The sequence below is a fragment of the Haemaphysalis longicornis genome, unplaced genomic scaffold, assembly GCF_048455015.1.
Source record: "Haemaphysalis longicornis isolate Haplotype H1 unplaced genomic scaffold, Haemaphysalis longicornis Haplotype H1 scaffold_12, whole genome shotgun sequence".
NCBI lineage: Eukaryota > Metazoa > Arthropoda > Arachnida > Ixodida > Ixodidae > Haemaphysalis > Haemaphysalis longicornis.
Genome location: NW_027526225.1, coordinates 3,257,456 through 3,279,263, shown reverse-complemented (window position 1 = coordinate 3,279,263; position 21,808 = coordinate 3,257,456). Strand labels below are relative to the sequence as shown.

At 48.0% G+C, this 21,808-nt stretch overlaps 1 protein-coding gene across 2 annotated transcripts in view; it reads right to left on the bottom strand.

The window, feature by feature from the left end:
* Positions 1-21,808, bottom strand: part of LOC144162268 (uncharacterized) — a 196,361-nt gene that overhangs the window by 141,756 nt on the left and 32,797 nt on the right. For both annotated transcript variants that reach the window (XM_077692746.1, XM_077692745.1), the window contains exon 2: positions 3,111-3,154. In XM_077692746.1, coding sequence (XP_077548872.1) covers positions 3,111-3,154 — 44 coding nt within the window. The remainder of the gene's footprint in view (positions 1-3,110; positions 3,155-21,808) is intronic.

The following is a 21,808-nucleotide window of genomic DNA, read 5'->3' as shown; positions in this document are numbered from 1 at the left end:
GGCCTGACGTAATTTAAACAGTTGGCGCAAACGATTACGTCACACATTGGCAACATCGGCCTGCGTAAAACTGACGTAATCTTACCTAACAGCTTGGAAATGACGGCTGTTTTTGTCCCAAAATACAAGCAAAATAGGGCAAAAACTTGCCCCGACTTTCGGCGCCGCAAAATGTCTGCGAATTTGCAGCAGGCGCAGTTTCACATGACGCGTGGTTTAAAGCATGTTTTCTAACGAAAGAATAGTTTCGACTGTTTTCAAGTCAGCGATCAGGGAGCATACAAATAATGTGCAATAGTTTGTTTTTATGTTTGCCAATAAGATAAAAATTATTTCTTGCACGTAAGCGCAACATAAGACGGCAGTACAAGTCTCCCCATGACAAAGAGAACCGAATGCATGGTATTTGTCCACGCACCTCCTAGTAGGCTGCTGGGTCACATGATCGAACTCAAGAAAAAAATAGCCAAGAAAAATAACTCGTTTTTTCACTACAGCGTAGATTCAAGTTGAGCTTGACGAATGAGTGAATCGGCGACATCGGTGCGCTCTGCGATGATCAGGCGTAGTGGCTTTGCTGCTCTTGCGCAGTCGAGAATAGGGCCCCTCCACAAGTTGCCGGCAATTCGCCATGTTTTTTTTTTTTTTTTGCGCTAGGACGAAGTAAGCAATCGTGACGTGCTGCACCTATAGATATATGACGACTTGGGGTGTACTTTTACCATTCACTCATAAAGATTGCAATCAAGGTATCAAATATTGGACAAGAAAGATATAAGAACATTTGGCATGTACTATAAAACTTAAGATGGTAGCTGAGGCTAACAAGAAAAACAATTTCTACAGGTCAAAATTGGCGTCAACACCACAAGGTGATCGAGTAACATTGATTCAAACGTGAGCGAAAGGCGGATGTCGAGCTAAAGAACATTACACATTTTTTTGCCGTATCTATTTATTTCTTTCAATAGCTTTTAGTAACATAGCTGGGCTCTCTGCTTCAATGAAAGCTTTGTTCCGTTATCACCTTCCCGGCCGAAACCGCCGCAACGGCATCGTCTGCTGCTATGTTATAAGTTTATGGCGTGATGACAGAAAAAGACGGCCGCGACCATCGCTTGTGTGACACATAAGAGCAGCAAAGCCACTACGCCTGATAATCGCAGAGCGCACCGATGTCGCTGATTCACTCATTCGTCAAGCTCAACTTCAATCTACGCTGTAGTGAACAAACGAGTTATTTTTCTTGGCTATTTTTTTCTTGAGTTCGATCATGTGACCCAGCAGCTTACTAGGAGGTGCGTGGACAAATACCATGCATTCGGTTCTCTTTGTCATGGGGAGACTTGTACTGCCCTCTTATGTTGCGCTTACGCCCAAGAAATAATTTTTATCTTATTGCCAAACATAGAAGCAAAATACTGCATGTTATTTGTATGCTCAGTGATCACTGATTTGGAAACAGTTGAAACTATAACTTATTTCGGTAGGAAACATGCTTTAAACAGCGTGCATACGAAACTGCGCCTGCTGCAAATTCGCGGACATTTCGCGGCGCCGAAAGCCGGGGCAATTTTTTTTCCCTATTTTGCTTGTATTTTGCGACAAAAACGGCCGCCATTTTCAAGCTGTTACGTAACATTACGCTACTTTTACGCAGGGTGAAGTTGCCGATGTTTGACGTAATCGTTCGCGCCAACTGTTTAAATTACGTCACGCCTTCTCAGCCAATTACAGAGAGGGTGTGTATTCCAAGCAGTATTGTTGTCGAATAGCAAAGACAGGCTTACGTTGTCATGTCCGGTGCATTTAGTCCAGTTTTTTTATTGCCGGCCAAGAATTATGCGCTTTCAGTAAAGAAAAATAAGGCAAACATTAGAACTGGTGCCCGTAAACGTCATAAAACGCCAAAATGTCGACAGCACACACAACCGCTTTGCCAACCGGAAGCACTTGACCAAAATTGAAAGCCAATCAGAAAAGACTTCCGGCGAGTTCCCAGATTGCCGGCAATTTGTGCAGTCGAGAATAGGACCCCTGAATGAGCTTTGCGAAACCTCGATTGCTTCAAATGCAGCTGCAACTACACTGCGCGCTGCCGTCCATGGGTGAAGAGAGAGAGAGAATAATACGAATTCAATTGACAATATTTGTGGTTCGGGACTCCAGTTCAAAACTGCGCTGGTGCTGGACGACTATTAAAACTAGGCCTCCCTAATACAACTTCGGGGCTACGCCCACAGGAACAGCCAGATACGACGCCCACGTTTCACAGCAACTGGGCGATAAGTATTCAGCAAACTAAGATTTAAAGCCACGGGCAAGGAAGAAATGGGAAAAATAAATCCGCGCACGGAAATATCCACCCCAACACGCCAAATTGAAAAAAAAATACTGCTCGTGAAGGTCCAATAATGGCGCTATTTGTACATTTGTTAAGCCAGATTTCCAAACACCGTTACTGTACAAAGCCACGCGTCAATTTGACTTGAATGCAAAGAAATGCGTTATGTGTAGGTTCTGGTTCATATTTTAGTGATCGCGGTTCATTTGTCCGTGGCTGTTCTTAGTAAGATAAGACAAGTACTCAGCTTCCTCTCTCAAATAGTCCACGCTACACCCTTATAAACATTATCGGACTACCGCCATACGCGTTCTCCTGGCTGATACCCAAGCACATGCACCTTATAAACAACACAGGTCGTCGAGAACACCGCACCTACTATTTGTCTACAAAATACGCCAAGGAGCCATACCCCTTCTACAGTTACTCCCCACGCTATCGCACTCAACGAGCACACGCAGCTAAGTTCGTAATCTGTCAGGCTAGGACGCTTGCGACTTTAATATTACCGTGAATTTACAAAAAATTTACAAGCAACTAAACTTTTTTTTTAGTTTTCCTGTGAGCTGGAGGCAAGTTCAACAGCGTCTTTGAAAATTGTTAATTTACCGGACAATCCTTTTGGTTTCCTGTGAGCTGGTCATCTCGCTTCTACGTCACGTGCTTGCATAGTTGGTTAGACTAGTCGAACTAGCGGCTATCACAACACAGGGTTTAAATTGTAAAATAAAGGCGGAAATGACGCCAGCAAAGAAATGACACGTACCACGCACTCTGGACGGACATCGACATCTCGGATTTCTCCGCCATCTGGAAAAGAGCAAGAAGAAACGCATTCTGATTGGATGGACGCGCTTAGGACCCGAACGTGGGATAGGTGGCGCTGCTGGCGCCGTTCCACAGCGCCACCCGGGGAAGAAAATCCCAAAAATGGTCGGGACATGCCGTGGCGTGGCGTGTGCATGTGGAGCAGGCGTGTTTCAGTGTTGTTTAAATGTGCAACCGCTTGTTACCCTCATAATGCTAGTCATGACACGCACTTTTTTTTTGTCAGAAATTAGGTGCGAGCAATGCTCGTTCATATTATTAATTACCTAATTGAGGTTTATTAATTATTCATTAGTCATTAATTGGGTAAAAGTCACATTGATGCGACTTGGGCTTGTGAGGTATCACATTAAAGGTCTCGATGAGTGGAATCACGTGAGACAAATTAAAAAAATCCTTCCCGGTTATTGGCATGAGATAGACACGTGAGTCATGGATTCGGTTAAAAGTCAAAGTGATGCCACTAGTGCTTCTGAGGTATCCAATTAAAGGTCTCGATGAGGGGAATCACGTGGGACAAATTAAAAATTGCTTCCTAGTTGTAGTCAAGAAATAGTTCCGTGAGTCATGAATTGGGCTGTCAAAGTGATGCCACTAGGATTTGTGAGGTATCAAATTAAATGTCTCGATTAGGGGAATCACGTGGGACAAATTAAAAATTGCCTCCTGTTTGTAGCCATGAGATAGTCACGTGAGTCAAAAATTGGGTAAATGTTAGTGACGCCACTAGGGCTTGTGAGGTATCAAATTAAAGGTCTCCATAGAGGGAATCATGTAGGACAAATTAAAAATCGCTTCCTGGTTATAATAATGAGCTAGCCACGTGAGTCATAGATTGGGTTAAAAGTCAAAGTGATGCCGCAAGGGCTTGTGAGGTATCAAATTAAGGTCTCACTGAGGGGAGTCATGTAGTACAAATTAAAAATTGCTTCCTAGTTATAGTCATGAGATAGTCCCGTGAGTCCTATATAGATTGGGTTAAAAGTCAGTGTGATGCCACTAGGCCTTGGGAGAGATCAAATTAAAGGTCTCGATCTAGAATGTTCTCACAAAATATTTTCTGAAAAGATAAAAAAAGGAATATTTCTAAATAAAATTAGAAAAATCTCCGGTTTAGGTGACATCATAGACATCACAAGACGAGTCAAGTCCGCGAAAGAAAAATTCGTATTAGGGTAGAGCGCACATTGTGGATGAGATTTTCTTTTTAGCTAGTGCTTGTTTGTCTTTATTTTAAAAACAACATCAGGGGGAATTATGTTTGCTGACAGTTTTTAGACACCATATTGTTTTGTGTATTAGTGAACTGTCTTCACTGTTGACGCGCCACTGCTGTCGAGGCCACTCAATTCGCCGTTGAATGAGCTCCCGAACCTCAGTTAGCCGCTAAATATCATTCGCCTCAAATTTCCTTCGGTGTTGTCATGTAGCACTGAATTATTGACATTTAGAGCAAATGTCATTCGCTCTAAAGATAATTTGATCTGCCGTCTGAGAGTTGTATTACATATGCTATGCAGTTTCGATCGTAATTTCATGTTATTTGTCATTAAATAAAATAGTAATGATAAGGTGAAGCATTTCTGGGGCAGCCGTTTGTGTACCCAAGATAATGCGGCCTTCGCAGAACCCACCGTGCCAATACATGGCTTGCACGACGTTTGCGCTGGCCGCTTGCATAAGTAGTTGGCCCACGCGGGGCGAGACGATAAAGTAACGCAAGGCCGAGGTGTGAACACATCGAGTAAATGGAGCTTTCAATGGTTCCCCGGTACCACTTTCGTACAACCGGTTTAATACCCAATTGCACAGTAAACGGGCAGGCCCCACTGCAAAAGAATTTTGTCCACCCGAAGGTGGAGAGAAATTAACAGGGAAAAGCTACCTTGCGACCCATCGCCAGGGAAACGAGCCCGGGGAGACCCCCCATGTCAAAATAGGAAATAGCCGGATGGGATGGGTTTTTGGGAAAGGGAAATGGGAGTCGGGATGGGTTTTGGGAAAAAGGATGGGATTGGGTGGAGCAATTTTGCGCTGATCCAGATGTCTGACTCCTTTTCAGGACTGATCACTGAGCGAGGGCATCAGATAGTGCCAATTGCCGAATGTGCGGGCGCTGCAACGGGTTACCGCTTTGGGTTAATAGACCCATAGGGTCTATTCCAGGGCGATGGTCCAGGCGCCCCCCCCCCCCCCCCCCCTGCACTCAGTTCTGCGGCCGATGCGTACTGACGTCTTCGATCGACGGCCCCGCATCAGGTACCAACGAATCACCAGTGAAGTTTTCCACTATACATGGGTACTTGTAACACCTGCTTTTCACGGTCTCCAAACACCGGAAGTTTGTATGCGAACATTAACTGAACTCCGCGTTCGCAAGGGCCCCGCCGACAGAATAAGGGCCTTTTGCTTATGTCCTCCTCTTTTCCTACTCTTCGCTTAAAGGAATAAGAGTCTTCGGGCATTGCCGCTGGGAACGGCAGAGGAGATCGGTCCGGGCTACTAGCCGTTACTAAGCCAGGAGAGTTTCCCCGGTCGGTGTACTAACCTCCCCTTTCCACGTTTTGCCCATGCGGGACACCAAGTAGCTCGTGGTAGCAGGTCCCTATGACTGTGGGTGACGAGGCTCGTCTACTTCCTCAGCTAGAGCGGATCAGTCTATAGGCCCCTCACAGCAAGGTAACGAAGGGCCGCGACCCCCCCCCCCCCCCCCCCCCACCCCGGCCCCATACGGACTGTACGACATCCAGCCCCCAATGACATTAGGCTACAGGGGTCTGTCACTCCCCCCGACACTCTGTCGATCAGGTCTCTGGCCCCGCCAAGCTTGCGGTTACTAGGGTCGCCAGTCCCCCGGCCCGTAGTGGTTTCCTGACTATTAAAATCGGTACTGCCAACCATAGAGTTTCTTACAATACAACTAGAGGGGAAACTGGCGCTGCGATCGTACGCCTCAATGGGCGTGATGGGTAGTTGTGGATTCGGATTGGCGCTTGATGGCTCGTGGAACTTACTATGGATTGCAGGCAGTTTCGTTTTCGTTTGGATTTGCATGAACGCATTTGCCTAGGCGGGGTGTTGGGAGTAGTGATCAAAAATACGTTTCTCCTTGAACTGCATGCCTCGCGTGCACTGACGCCGCCCTGAGTGGAATGTTTTACAACCAGAGTTGCGAATTGGGTTATCAATGCATTGCCGCACAGCGAGCATGAAAACACAAATGACGGCGCTCTGTGCGGCGAAGTTGTCTGCTAATTAGGAGTTGCGGCGCTGCTCATTCGGCAGAGCAATGTATTGTCAAAGCTGACGACGGTTGCGAATCGCTTGGAACAGCCACACCTTTCGTGCGAACGCCGGCTCCTACGACGTAGAACAGCAGCACCGGCGGCTGATAGGAACGCAGCTTGATGGATGTCACTAATTCACGCAATAATAACTTCTCCAAAGGTAATCTGTTTCTTTTTTCTTATGAGCACAAAACGTCTCTTACTATTACAAACCACCAGCGCCGAAACTTTTACAAGTAGTTTTTAAAGAAGTCCGCGTCCTGCTGTAGTTGGCAGAAAATGGCAAACCTGCTCCACAAACCTTCTTGACTCCGCGTCTGCTTTTTATTTAAACGCGCCGTTTTATATCGTACAAAACCGGTTTTTCGTCACTAACTTTTTTGTTCGCCATGTAATTTGTAAACGAAGAACCGGGCAATAACAGTTTTTTTGTCAAAAAACACAATTTGCGCAGCCATAAGCCCGTTTTGATCCTACGCAATCCGGTTCCAAAACTACCCATCATTCCCATTGAAGCGTAAGCGCCGCTGCCATGTTCGCGTTGACACTATCGCCAGTTTCCCCTCTAGTTATTTGTATGAAACTCTATGCTGCCAACTACTAAGGACTCTACGCTGGCATCACTCGCTACTTCGCAACTTGACTATCCGGCCTCCTCTCACGCGTGATTACAGGGGCGCGTTACTTCTACCGGCCCAAGAAAGTCACGGTTGATCGATCTCCACACTTTTTCCAACTTCAACCGCATCACCAAGTGCCGGGTGATGCGGTTGACCCGACCAAGTGCCGGGTGACCCGACCGCCCGACCTCCGCGTTGGACCTGATTCTAATTGACCAGGAACCTCCGCAGTGGCGGCCGTTTGCACGCTCCCCGGGAAGGGGGGTGCGGCATCGCCGATTCCTCCAGGAGGTCCTGTGGAACTCCCCGTATCTCCACGCCCTGGCCCTTATGACATTAGGTTACAAGGGTTACCCACAACCCCCGGCCCGCAGACCAGATCGCAAGTTCAACCGAACGAGCCCCAAGCTATGGTTACAGGGGTGTGGACGCCCCCGGCTCGGTAGTGGTTTACCCATTGCTCCAGCAATGGTACGCCAACAGTACGTGTGAACTGTACCCCTTGAGCGCAGTAGTTACTTCGCAACGTTGACCCGCTGGCTTTCTCTCACGCTGGATTACAGGGGCGCGTTACCACCCCCCCCCCCCCCGCCTTTGGCATCCTCCCACACTGGATTACAGTGGCTCGCTACTTCCCCTAGCCAAGAGAGTCATAGTTGATCCACAAGTAATCCCATCTTTCGAATAACAAGGGGTCCCCTGGGGAACTCCCAGTAACTCCGCACTGTCGCCCCCAACACTGAAGGTTACAATGGCTCATCAAGTTCCCTCGGTCAGAAGACCAGCTCGCATTAAAGGCCCCTTCTATGCTCCGGTTACAGGGGCTCACTACACCCCCGGCCTCATTGTGTGTACCCATGCTTGAGCATGGCACGATAAGACAAACTGTACCGCATATACCCCTATGACTTGGGTTACAAGGGCTCGATACCTCGCTCGGCGTGCAGATCGGTACATGTTCATAGGCCCCTTCCAAGCTGCGGAAGGGGCCCCCCCGTCATCTTAGTAGCGCTCACATTGCTTTCGCAACCGTGCGCCACTGTAACACAAACTGTACCGCATGAGTGCAGTTACACTTCGCAACATTGACCCCCCGGCCTCCACCCACACTGGATTACAGGAGCGTGTTACCGCCCCCGGCCAAAGAGAATCAGTTGATCCATGAATTTGCGACCGCAAATTTTGATTGAATTACCATTCCAAGCTCCAACTCGGGTAGCCACCCAGGCTGTCCGGGCCTTCGTCCGCATTACGCATCGGTGTTCTTCGAAGGAACTTGCCCTCAAAGTCCCTCGGGAGTTTTTAATACCCAATACAGTGGGCCTGGCGCACCACTGACTCCTGTCTTTCCGACGGACCAAAGCACAGCGAGAACCTCACATGTGTTGCTCTCAGTCCACCCCAGAAAATATTTCTACGGGGTTCTTTCTAAGTACGGGCTGATTTTTATCAGCCACTGCAAAAAAAGTTAGTCTGGTTTAGATATATATACTGTAACGGTCGAATGAAGTGAGCCTCACAGCTAAGATATCTGATGAGATTTAAGAAGTCTAGCAGGGCTGCAGAAGAACGATCATCACAATGATAACCATAACCACTTGTCTGTCGACGCTTCGAAGTCATACGGTATTGGAATGAGATGAGTATTCATGTTCTGGAACCGCACATGTGGCAATAATTGACCTATTACCTTTGCGTAAATGCAAGTAGGGTGCCATAAGCCCGCTCTACATGGTGCGACTTCACAACCAAATTCGCAGCTGCGGCGTCGCTAGTGCGGCAATGTGTCGTTTTGCTGCACAAGCTAAAACAAAACAATCCAAGCGATCAATGTTCGTTGCTGCCGAAGCTACAAAACAGGTCGTTTTGCCGCTCGAGCAGTGCCGCCAATGCGAATTCGCAAGTAAACTCGCACCATAAATTTCATCGAGAAACGCTTAGGAGAGTTCCCATCTATCCGGCGTATTGCTAGAAATGTTGAGGTATTCGCGTTTCTTTTCACGCCCTCGGACGTCGCTGGTATTGGCGTTGTGGCAACGGTGGCGTGGCGAAGCACCGACCAACCGAAGACTACGTCACAGCAATTCCAACCAGTGTCCACAGGTTCAGAGGCACAGTTGGAGAAGAAGCGAGAAGCGACTTAAGGAGAACCAAAGGGAGAATGGGCTCAAAATACAAGAAAAAGTGAACACTCCTAACATGGCGTTACCAGTTGCACGAAAGATGTCACAGCCTTTCTCAAACTTTCCTTATCTTCGTGGTGGAATAGTTTACAAATGGTGGCGCCAGTCTTAAGATAGTTGTGAATAGTTGTACCGAGACGACAGGAACAGGTATCTCTATATTGGGATCATGCATGTCGATTTATTCATTGCACTAGCAAGGAGCAGAAAAACGTATAGTGCTGTTAGGTTTAAAGAGTAACCCTGCGAAACGTCTTGCAGGGCACATCTTATGGCGCTGTTACGCCACTCATTCCCTAAGAAAAGGGTGACGTTGTCACGAGTATTCTTGGTGACAGTCATCCTGGACGACGCAGCAAGTGATTGCGGCGTTACTCTTTCCGTGAGTGGCTTGCAACACTAGAGCATGAAGTCGAGTATACCAAATTTCACTACAGGAAAGTCTGGCACTGCAATCAGGTGCCCTCATGGGACTGCTAGAAAAGGTTACATTTTTACTTCACCTGCCTTTATATTCCTATGCTTCGTGATTGACAACTCTTTTCCCGACGGTGGCTCGAGTTTCTTTTCCTCTTAGCAGCACGGCATTCCCTATGCACTACTTTGGAGCAAGCACTGCTTGCTTTCTTGGCGCTGTGTGCTCCTTTTTTTCGGGCTCTTAATTCGCGGCAAAGAGCCATAGAAAAAAGAGCTCTGAACAGATGGGGCGAACGCGGGAAAATCGGGTCGAATTTAGCAAACTTCGACTGCATCCATGACGGGGGAAGGCGAGCGGAGGAGACCGGGGAGGGAGAGAGAAGGGGGTGTTACAGGCCGGGGTGGCCGAAGACTGCCGTCTTTCGAAGGCATTTGCAGCAAAAGAAGCAGATACGGGGCCTTTTTTGTATTATTTCAGTTCAAAATTCAATTTATGGGCGTTTAACGCGCCGCGGCTGTGCACCTGGGCCATGAGGGCTCTGGATTACTTTTGACCACCTGGGGATCTTTAAGACGAGACGAAATCTCCACGTACAATCGTCTTTTTCTCCTCCATATTGGAAGCAGCCATCGCGGCCGGGATCAAACCCGCGTCCTTAGGCTCAGCAGCATAACTGAGCCACTGCAGCGGCTGGTATTTTCAGTTACTGCCCTAAGATTGATAGGGGATGTAAAGCTGCTTCCGAGGCGGGGTGGTTCTTCATTTGTATATTTGTTTACTACCATAAAAACGTAAAGCACCATAGATATGTTTACCATTCTTGTAAAATATTGTGTTGGTGCTACGTTGCTCCACATGGTATATCGGCCACGAGTAACAAAGTAGCAATAAAGAAACAAAACAAATCAAGGAATTTATTTTATATATAAAACAAAAGCGTAAATTCGAATTGCAAGGAGATGCCACCTCTGTAGAGTTGTAACTTTCCATCAAATAGTGAGGGCGTGAAAAAAAATTTCTTTTCATGTTTTCTTAGAAAAATATCGAAAATAAGAAACCACGTTACCGAACATTTGAAAAGCTCGACATGCTTTTAAAGGGCTGCTGAAGAGCTTTTCAGAAAATTTGTTGGGGGCATTCTTTTATAGTCATCTTGACGCTTAATTCGGATAAGATGTTTATTTCTTGTGAAAATACACCCAAGCAGCCTTTTTTTCGTGAAAGCAAACGACCCCTGCCCGGGGTGCGGTCAGAGCACTGGCTGCCTTTCGCGATCGGGCAGCGGTAGATAACGTCCTATTCGGAAGCCCCGGAGCTGCGCCGATCACTCCGCCTGCAGAGCTCATTCTGTTCCCATTCAGATACGGGCCAGAAAGCCCCTAAGAAAATGGAAGACGCACAAAATCTTTCCTTGAAATAGGTGATCGCGGTGAGCTTAAAAAAAGAGTTCACCCCGAACGATGCATGGCCGACTTTGGATTTCAGGATGCAGGGATCTTGTGCAGATATTTGATCGCCGCTTTCACTACCAGCGCGAACACATTCCTAGCACAATTTATTCTATAGCATAGGCCCCTTTCTGGCATGTATTCGGGTGGGCGATAACAAGCCCTAGTGCATCACGTTGACTTTTAATCCAATCTATGACTCACGTGACTGACTATCTTATGAGTATAACTCGGAAGCAATTTTTAATTTGTCCCAGGTGATTCCTCTCATCGAGACCTTTATTTGATACCTCACAAGCCATAGCGGCAACAATTTGACTTTAACCGAACCTATGACTCACGTGACTAGCTCATGACTAACTAGAAAGCAATTTGTAATCTGCCCCACGAGATTCTTCTCATCGAGACCTTTAGTTTGATACCTAAAAAGGCCTAGCGGCAACACTTTACTTTAACCGAACCTATGACTCACGTGACTAGCTCATGACTAACTAGAAAGCAATTTGTAATCTGCCCCACGAGATTCCCCTTATCGAGACCTTTAATTTGATACCTCACAAGCCCTAACAGCAACACTGACTTCAACCGAACCTATGACTCACGTGACTAGCTCATGACTATAACTAGGAAGCAATTTTTAATTTGTACAACATGACTCCCCTCAGTGAGACCTTAATTTGATACGTCACAAGCCCTTGCAGCAACACTGACTTTAACCAAACCAATGACTCTCGTGGACTCGCTTATGACCAACTAGAAAGCAATTGGTAATCTGCCACACGAGATTCTTCTCATCGAGCCCTTTAATTTCATACCTCACAAGCCCTAGCGGCAACACTTTGACTTAAACCGAACCTATGACTCACGTGACTAGCTCATGACTAACTACAAAGCAATTTCCAATCTGCCCCACAAGATTCCTCTCGTCGAGACCATCAGTTTGATACCTCAAAAGCCCTAGCGGCAACACTGACTTTAACCGAACCTATGACTCACGTGACCATCTCATGACTAACTAGAAAGCAATTTGTAATCGTCCCCACGAGATTCCCCTCATCGAGACCTTTAATTTGATACCTCACAAGCCCTAACAGCAACACTGACTTTAACCGAACCTATGACTCACGTGACTAGCTCATGACTATAACTAAAAAGCAATTTGTAATCTGCCCCACGAGATTCCTCTCATCGATACCTTTAATTTGATACCTCAGAAGCCCTACCAGCAACACTGACTTTAACCGAACCAATGACTCTCGTGGACTCGCTCATGACTAACTAGAAAGCAATTGGTAATCTGCCACACGAGATTCTTCTCATCGAGACCTTTGATTTCGTACCTCACAAGCCCTAGCGGCAACACTTTGACTTTAACCGAACCTATTCACGTGACTAGCTCATGACTAACTAGAAAGCAATTGGTAATCTGCCACACGAGATTCTTCTCATCGAGACCTTTGATTTCATACCTCACAAGCCCTAGCGGCAACACTTTGACTTTAACCGAACCTATTCACGTGACTAGCTCATGACTAACTAGAAAGCAATTTGTAATCTGCCCCACGAGATTCCCCTCATCGAGACCTTTAATTTGATACCTCACAAGCCCTAACAGCAACACTGACTTCAACCGAACCTATGACTCACGTGACTAGCTCATGACTATAACTAAAAAGCAATTTGTAATCTGCCCCACGAGATTCCTCTCATCGATACCTTTAATTTGATACCTCAGAAGCCCTACCAGCAACACTGACTTTAACCGAACCAATGACTCTCGTGGACTCGCTCATGACTAACTAGAAAGCAATTGGTAATCTGCCACACGAGATTCTTCTCATCGAGACCTTTGATTTCATAACTCACAAGCCCTAGCGGCAACACTTTGACTTTAACCGAACCTATTCACGTGACTAGCTCATGACTAACTAGAAAGCAATTTGTAATCTGCCCCACGAGATTCCCCTCATCGAGACCTTTAATTTGATACCTCACAAGCCCTAACAGCAACACTGACTTCAACCGAACCTATGACTCACGTGACTAGCTCATGACTATAACTAAAAAGCAATTTGTAATCTGCCCCACGAGATTTCTCTCATCGAGACCTTTAATTTGATACCTCAGAAGCACTACCAGCAACACTGACTTTAACCAAACCAATAACTCTCGTGGACTCACTCATGACTAACTAGAAAGCAATTGGTAATCTGCCACACGAGATTCTTCTCATCGAGACCTTTGATTTCATACCTCACAAGCCCTAGCGGCAACACTTTGACTTTAACCGAACCTATGACTCACGTGACTAGCTCATGACTAACTAGAAAGCAATTTGCAATCTGCCCCACAAGATTCCTCTCGTCGAGACCTTTTATTTAATACCTCAGAAGCACTAGTGGAATCACTTTGACTTTTAACCCAATCAATGACTCACGTGACTATCTCATTACTACAACGAGGAAGAAATTTTTAATTTGTCCCAGGGTATTTCTCTCATCGAGAGCTTTAATTTGATAACTCGCAAGCCATAGTGGCATCAATTTGACTGTTAACCTAATTATCTCAACTATAACTAGGAAGCGATTTTTATCTGTCCCACGCGATTCCCTCATCGAGACCTTCGATTTGATACCTAACAAGCCCTGGTGGGGTCACTGACTTAATTAAATCCATGACATGTGACTATCTCGAGACCTTTAATATAATACCGCACAAGCCCTAGTGGCATCAATTTGACTTTTAACCCGATCTATGACTCACGTGACTTTCTTATGACTATACCTACGAAGCGATTTTTGTCTCACGTGATTCTGCTCATCGAGACCTTTAATTTGATACCTTACAAGCCCAACTGGCATCACTGACTTCTAACCCAATCTGACTAATCAATAATTCACTAATTAACCTAAATTAAGTAATTAACGTTCAGTAGCAGTTTTTTTATATAAGTACTAAACTAACAAAAGTAGATTGATGCTCAATTACTCCATGGTTATTTATATCATTCACGTGGTTTGAAGCCATGGTTACATTTTGCTCCGAACACTTTTCTCCGCCTCGTGTCCTGCAAAATTCAATATTTTTCTCATAGCGAATATTTGAAATTTTAACTTCGCACATTCGTTGCTATACAGATGTTCAGTAAAAAAATATCGACGCAGCTTTTTTCACTTTAGAGCTTGTTGGCAAACTCAAAAAAATGGTCTAAGGTATTCAAGCGAAGCTTGCATTTTACTTCCACGCTTAGTTTTCCAAAACCACGAGGTGAAAACGGGTCATGTTTTTCGCGTTTGTTGTTGAAACATTAATTATTTCATATTGATTACCAAATATTTATTCCAGTTTATTACACAGGTCACACACTAAGCTAGACAACTGACAAAGCTTTCCTAAATTTGGCATTCTTCCGTCGCGTCGTATTTATTTGCTTTGTCCAAGCAGATATAAATAAACTTATGCCGTTTATGCCGTTTGTACCCATGTTAACACATTTCTTTTGGCAAAAATTACCTTCCAAAATAACAGGAACCGCTTTTGAACTTAAATGGCTGAATAAGTTAAATAAAACAAGCTTTAGAAAAAAGTATATTGACTTTGGACATGCGTAAAATTCATAGTAATACTGCTGTGAGAGGCGATGAGCAGCAAAATTTTAGCACAGAGAATTTACGAGCAACTTGTATTTCTTTTGAAAATAGTTCACGACGGTCACCCCTCAGAAAGGCACATATATTCACGCACACATGTGGCCCCGTTTCCTGGCATTGTCTGCCTGTCGCTTTTTTTGTTGCCCCATTCTCTTTTGCACCTACTCGGCCGTGCACTCGTTCCACAATCCGTGTTAGAAATAAAGATGCGCAGGCGGGGAGCGACGGTAGGGGGAGTAGAAGGGGAGGAAGAGGAGGATCGGGGGCGCTCACTGTCTCGCTAATCGACTCCATCACCGTATCGGAAGCCAGACGCTGGTCCTCTTTCGCTACACATTTTCTGGTGCCGTGAAACCCGGGAACCGACCCACGAGCGGATCTACGTTCGACGGCGCAGCAGCTCCGAGGCACGCGAGGCTTGCATACCTTCGTACTGCTTTATCCTGGAAGCCTTGCCCTCGGCCGCCGCCCCTTTCGGCTCGTGCCCAAGCCCGCCCTTGTCCCCTAGGTATTCGAAACCCCAGCGTCTTGCTTCATCGACTGGTACCATGGACGCTCTTCGTATTCGCCGAGATTTCCTGCGAGCGACCGTCTCCGGGACCATGACACTCCTCGACGCCTTGCTGCGGAGCCAGGTAGCAACGGCCCTTGACAGAAAAATTATCCTCGACCTCATTTTGCATAACCAGGTGAGCCTTCACAAACTCGACGCTCAAGTTCAGGAGAACCTGCAGGGTGAAGAGTTTGATGCTGACGTTTTGGAAGCGATCGATTATGACGAGCGTATCTGCGCCCTGCGAACGCGCTTACGCTTCTCCGCGAGCCATGACTCTTCCGCAAGCCCCGTCCTTAAACCTCAGGCGGCGCTGTTTACTACCCGAGTCGATATCTCGACTATGTGCTCGCTCCCCAAGGAGGCCCGGTGGACAATGGTTCCGGGTGACGTGCCGCCTGTCTGAGAAATGACTGGTGCGGCGTTAGTAGAACAGGACAACGAGGACGGAGGCGCTGCGGTCTTTCAGGACGCCAAGCAGGACACCGAGGTGCTCAGCCAGGGAGAGAGGCTCCAGCAAGAGCCTCTTAAGAGCGTCTCTCCAGCAAGAGCCTCCAGCAAGAGCAAGAGCTTTCTCCAGAGAAGCTCGGAGAAAGCTCAGCGACCCTGCCTTGACTCTAGCTTTGCCGATAAGCTTCATACATCTGCTTTGGAGATGTCTCAGTGGCCCCAGACTGACGCTGGTATCACAGACGTGATTCTGATTTCTGAGACGTCCCTACAGCCCTTCCGCAACTTTCGCATCGACGAATTGACTTCCGCTCTGGAGACGTCTGTCCCGTTATGCCACGACCCTAGCGCCGATGATGCGACTCTTGTTTAGGATATATCCGAGCTACCCTGTTGCGACCATTACGTCGGCGACGAATCTCTCATTTCGCAAGTAGTTCAGCAACCCGGTTTTGAGTCGAAGATATTTTCATTGGGTCCAGCAACGAAAACACGATTCGTGCGGAAGGGGAACTCCCTTCAGGGGATAACGAAGCGCCTGCTTCTCCGACGCTCTGTGAGCGAGCTTCGACGCCGGAAGCGAGCTTCGGCCGCGCTAGTCGAGGCCCGGTAGGGAGGCATCCTCAACAAAAGCTTCGATGGTGACTACCCCTTTTCAACAAGAGCAAGTCGATGCTGGACGCGCCTTTCTACAGTGTTTATAGGTCCGGAGAGAGGGAAGTCTCATGGTTCGCAGAGACAACGGATGTGCTGCTGGAACACACCGATTGCTCCACAGTATCAGACATGTACGCAACGACAATGCCACTACGCACGCCGCATGATCTCTGCAAGTTTGACCGGCCGAATCAGCTGTTCCCATTCGATCCTGGCGGCTGCCTTCTGGTCGAAAACCTGGAGCATGGCTTCTCTTCCCGGGTGACCATATGAACATTCGCGATCTTCACTGTTAGCCCCTAATTAACTTTGTCCCAGCAAACCAGCAAGCGCTCGTTGCCCATGACGCTAGCTATGGACTTGTACTACCTCGCTCGAATGACAAGGCCGTGTACCAAGATCGACGGCACCCAGACACCCAGCCGAAGGCCCCACTAGATCGCCCAGCCAACTTACAAGCATCGCTGCTGTGGAATCATGCACCGCTGCGGAAGTCGGAGAACATGTCGTAGTGGGACACAGACTTCGCCACTACCCCTGCAACTGCCTGCTAGAACCAAACTTGGCGGCGGCGGGAGTATGTTAAGAAATAAAGATGCGCAGGCAGGGGGCGACGGTAGGGGGAGTAGAAGGGGAGGAAGAGGAGGATCGGGGGCGCTCACTGTCTCGCTAATCGACTCCATCACCGTATCGGAAGCCAGACGCTGGTCCTCTTTCGCTACACTCCGTTTCACCACAGTGCATGCAAGCGGTGAGGGGATGCGTCGGCCGGGGATGTGCCCGGTGTGAGCGCTCAGCGCTCAGTTTCTGGTGCGAGTTTGATCAGTTTCATTTGTTTTTTTTTTTTTTTTTGTGCTGCTGTATCCGGAAGGATTCTTTGCACCCTCCGTGTTTCGAGCGGAGACTCGACGTTGTTTCAGTTACGAGGTTGTAACGAACGGCGCGCCAAGCGAGCGCCCCGCCGCGCCGACGACGAAGGCGGGAGCTCCTCACGCCGCGCTTGGAGGACGCGGGGCACTGCTCGTGATCACGAGGCGCACGCTCACGTGCGCTCATGCTGGCTGAATAAATCAGTTCAAGCGTACCCAAAGTACAGTGATATCAAGTGAAAGACACGAGATAGGTGAACTTTCGTATAAGGTGCGATAAACTACGAAAAGTGGCCGCACGGCCAACCAAAGCTGCGGAGATATCAAGAAAATATTCCAGACGGGCGAACTTTCGGGTCAGCGCGGAAATGACGAAAAATTACTCCCACCTCCCCTCGCGGGAACCCCTGTGTAGATGCGACGCATAGGGGGTTCCGTTGTTTCCGTTAGGTTGATTCTCCCATCGCGTGAAACGTGCCGTGAACCCCCTCCCGCGGCTATGACGCAACGTGGCGCGGCTATGACGCAACACAATCCAACACAATCCACTTTAATCCAATCCAAATCCAAGCCAAGCCAATCCAATCCAATCCAATTACCCTCGCGAGAGAGTGTTCGCTATCGGAGAGGAGAGGGGGTGAGCGGCGGAGAGCGCAGCTCGCGCGGCGAGGAGAATGGGGGAGGGGTGTGGACGGACAACAACAACGCCGTATGGAGGGACAAGGCGAGTGAATGAGATGCAGTCGCATCTAATAAGTGACCGCATCAACCCATCAATAGATGATTCACGTTTATTTTGTTCACTGATCGGTGCTAAACGATTTTGTGGGGTGGACGATTTTGGGGTCTTTCAGTAAATAGAATATTTCACCCGTAAAGGGGGGCGGGCGATGTTTCGGGTCAGGGCGTTCTCTCGGAAATTTACGGTAATCTAATCTAGACGCGAGCGTACGTTTTGCAGACGCAGGGAGCTCGCTATTACAGTCCCTAGAAAATCTAGCCTCTGTATCGCTATGTAGCGAGGGTAAAAGTAAGTTACCGTTCACGGTTACTCTCGCGCGTGCAAAGTCGACTCCCGCATTCAGTACCTCCTGTTTGAAGTCCGTAAGAACTGGGGAGCTGGCTCAAAAAAGGCGTCGTCGTTCCATGTGCGGCCCACTCGCTTAAGTAACCATGGTAACGACGACGCTGTAAACCACGTACGCGGGTAGAACCGCCGCCGGCGAAAATCGCGGGCAATCCAGCGGCCAACCATGAAATAAATGCTTCGCCTCGGACGAGGTCGAACTTTCCGGCTGCGCTCCAATTCGCGGACAGCTTGGTAGACAGTTTACGAAGCAGTCTAACTAGACGACTGAAGGAATAAAATTGGAACGGCGCCGCGGTCCCAAACGCAACACCAATGCTAGAGTGAACTAGAACACAAAGTGGTTAAAACGAGGTGCCAAAAATGAAGCAAAAACAAGGTAACGACAGGGGAATCCCCTGAAGTCCTGCGATCGTCTTGCCGGCACGCGGCACTCAGTGGCAACTTCAGCGTCTGCGTGGATAATTTAAAAATAAACAAACACTAATCGATCATTATGACATTTTATAAGAATTTAGGCAAGCAAATAAATACTTGCATAAGTAATTGCAATTTACTATTACTACTGCGAAAAAGAATATAAATTTTCTGCATTCTTGCGATGGCGGCACCGCCATGCGGCGGCCACCAACAACTCTTGCGTTGTCTGCTACGTGAACGTCTGCGACGCGGAGCCGTTGCATGGAAGAAATTTCACCCGTGGCTTGAAGACAGCGCATACATGTTAAAAACCGGGCGTGAAGCTAGTAGTCCTCTCGGCTAAAGAAGGGCGCTGCGATCGCCAGAGCGTGCAGACGTGCATCGCTTCGGCTCCTGCTCTAATGCCCGTTTACGCAGTGTAAATTCAATTTTGGACCAAATCAAGGATACGACGAGTCGTAGGAAGTCATCCGCTGCGATCTGACACCAAATTTGTGGCGAAGGCACCCGGATTTTCGAATTTACGAGCTTTGCGTGACCAGCCGACCACGCCTAGGCTTAGCACGGCCGACCGGCCTCCGTCGTAAGTAGGCTCCAGGTTAGATGTACAATCAATTATCGACAAAGAAGACCTAAGTAACGCCGCCAGAGAGAAATTGAAAGCGCTCCCCATTCCAAGAAACATGGATCCCCACTTACATGAAGACAGAAGGAAAGCCAGGGTCAATTTCCTACGCAGAAAGTTGGAAAAAAAAACCAAACGTTGTATATACAGACGCTGCCTTTTACAACAAGACCAATGCTTCCCCAGACATCGTCGACCAAGAAGGAGTAATGAGGGACTGCCTCACATTAACGAACACCAGCACAGAGGAGGCCGAAACTGGCGCCCTTCTGTTGGCCGTAAGGTATGGAGAATTCCAAGGAAAAGGCCTCCAAATAATTACGGACTCTAAGAAAGCCGTACAAAACATTTTAAATGGCCGAATCCACAAAAGGCTCACAAAAATTTTACCTCTAAATATCACTAAGTTCCAAAATATCATTTGGACACCGGGACATGAGGAGCTTGAGGGTAATGAGAGAGCAGACCAAGCTGCGCGAGAACTTACTAACCGCTCAGCCAGTAGTCCTAGCTTACTCACCCCTCTCCCCAATACCTTCAGTGAGCGACTCAACATTCAAAGAAAAGCCAGAGCTCTGTTTCCTCCACCAGATAAAAGCTTAAACGGGTCCTGAAATACCTCCCGCCGATGCATGGATATACACGTAACCAAATAAAGCAATGGATTAGCAATCTCCCCCCGCAAGAATTTTGTTAAAGCGACGAGTATTAGCGGAGAAATCGTAAATCAAAAACCGCGCATTATCGTCGCTCCGCGTTTCCTCCTCCTTTCAACTTACTCTCCGCTGTTGACGGCGCGACAGCCTACCCTCCCGTGATGCTGCGCTCCTCGGCGGTGACGTACTTCCGCTATTGCGCTGCTCATACTGCCGTCTGCTACGGGCAAGCTTTGTTGACACCTTGAATCCCACACTCTGATCAAGGCTGGAAAAGCGAACGAAAAACCTGGCCGCATGTGTGCGGTGGCCTGGCCTTGCCCTTTCGCGGTGTACGTTGCTGCAGTATCGGCGGCACGCAACTTCTTATCGGCGGCGAACTCGCAGCCGCACGGGGGGGATCGTGCGCTCGTTCTCTTTGATGCACCGCGCACTGTTTATCCAAAGAGTGCCGCATCAGATGTGGCCCCGTTGGTGCCGGCTCTTATTTTGCGGCGGTGGTAATTCCTGCCGGCGGCGTGTGAAAAAGACATTTTAAACCGATACAGAACCCGTGCACAAAACTGATTCAATCATATGACCAGTTCAGCTTGGGGCGACGCGTGGTGGAGAGCGGCAACGTTGGCAAAACATGCTCCGGTGCGGCTCTGAGCTTTCTAGCGCTGGAGCGAGCGCCATTTCTTTGACAATCTCAAACATCGGTTGCCCTGGCAACAAGGCACAAACCACTCTAGAGGTCAGTTACGGTTCCGTGATCCCGGTTCAGTTCGGGGCCCCACCTCGCGGCATACTGGCACTGCAGGCGTGCCACTCACTCCCATTGGGAAGTGCGAGATGCGTTTGGCATTACAGGAGGCGATGGTGTGTGTGTTGTGGACGCCTTTGTTTCGCGATGAAATGCGACGTTGTGCTTCTGCGGGTGGATAGTGCTTCCCATGGTCTGGATTATCTTTCTCTGGCGACGTATGACTCAACCTCGCATGGTGTATGTGCAGTGTACGTGGCTAAAAGCCATCTCGGCTTGTGCGCCAGAGTCAGGTGACTTGCTGTTCGTCCCCGCAAACCGAGCGCGAGGTGAGGGCCGAATTTACGACGGGCAAGAGGAGGCAACCCATCGTCGGTCGATCGCGGTTCAGACTTGCAACGCATGTTGTGACGTTGTGTTCGCTCGAAACGCATCTCTAGATTGTTTTGAAGTGTAATAAAATGTGTGCGTCAAACCCGGGCATTCGGCTCAGGGCGTTCTCTGCGATCGCACGAAAGAAGTGCCAAGGGGCTTCAACGCTTTCTTTGTGGAACGTACTCAGGTAAGAGAATATCCATGCCGTGTTATGGCCGTGTTGCATTCAATAAAAACGGTTAAGCGTTTGTTTACAATTGTTTTGTTTGTCGTAAAATGTCCAAGTACTCCGGCACTACGCTGGCAGATCAGCCGGGGAGTTGACGCTGAGCAGACAACTCATCCCTTTGCCGGAAGTGCGTGAGAAAGTCGCCCAATAGCAGGATATCTAGGTCATGACGAACATCTGGGAATCGATGACGTAGACATGTGAAGATGGCGGCGTCCAAAAACACGAAGGGAAGGGTGAAAAAAAGCGACAAACTTTGCAACAAAAGTGTGAGCTTTCCGCTGCGCGTAAAAGAGATACTTGGCACAGATGACGTTGACGACCCAATGTAACGATTGCGCTAGTTCATTTAGTGTGCTCAAAA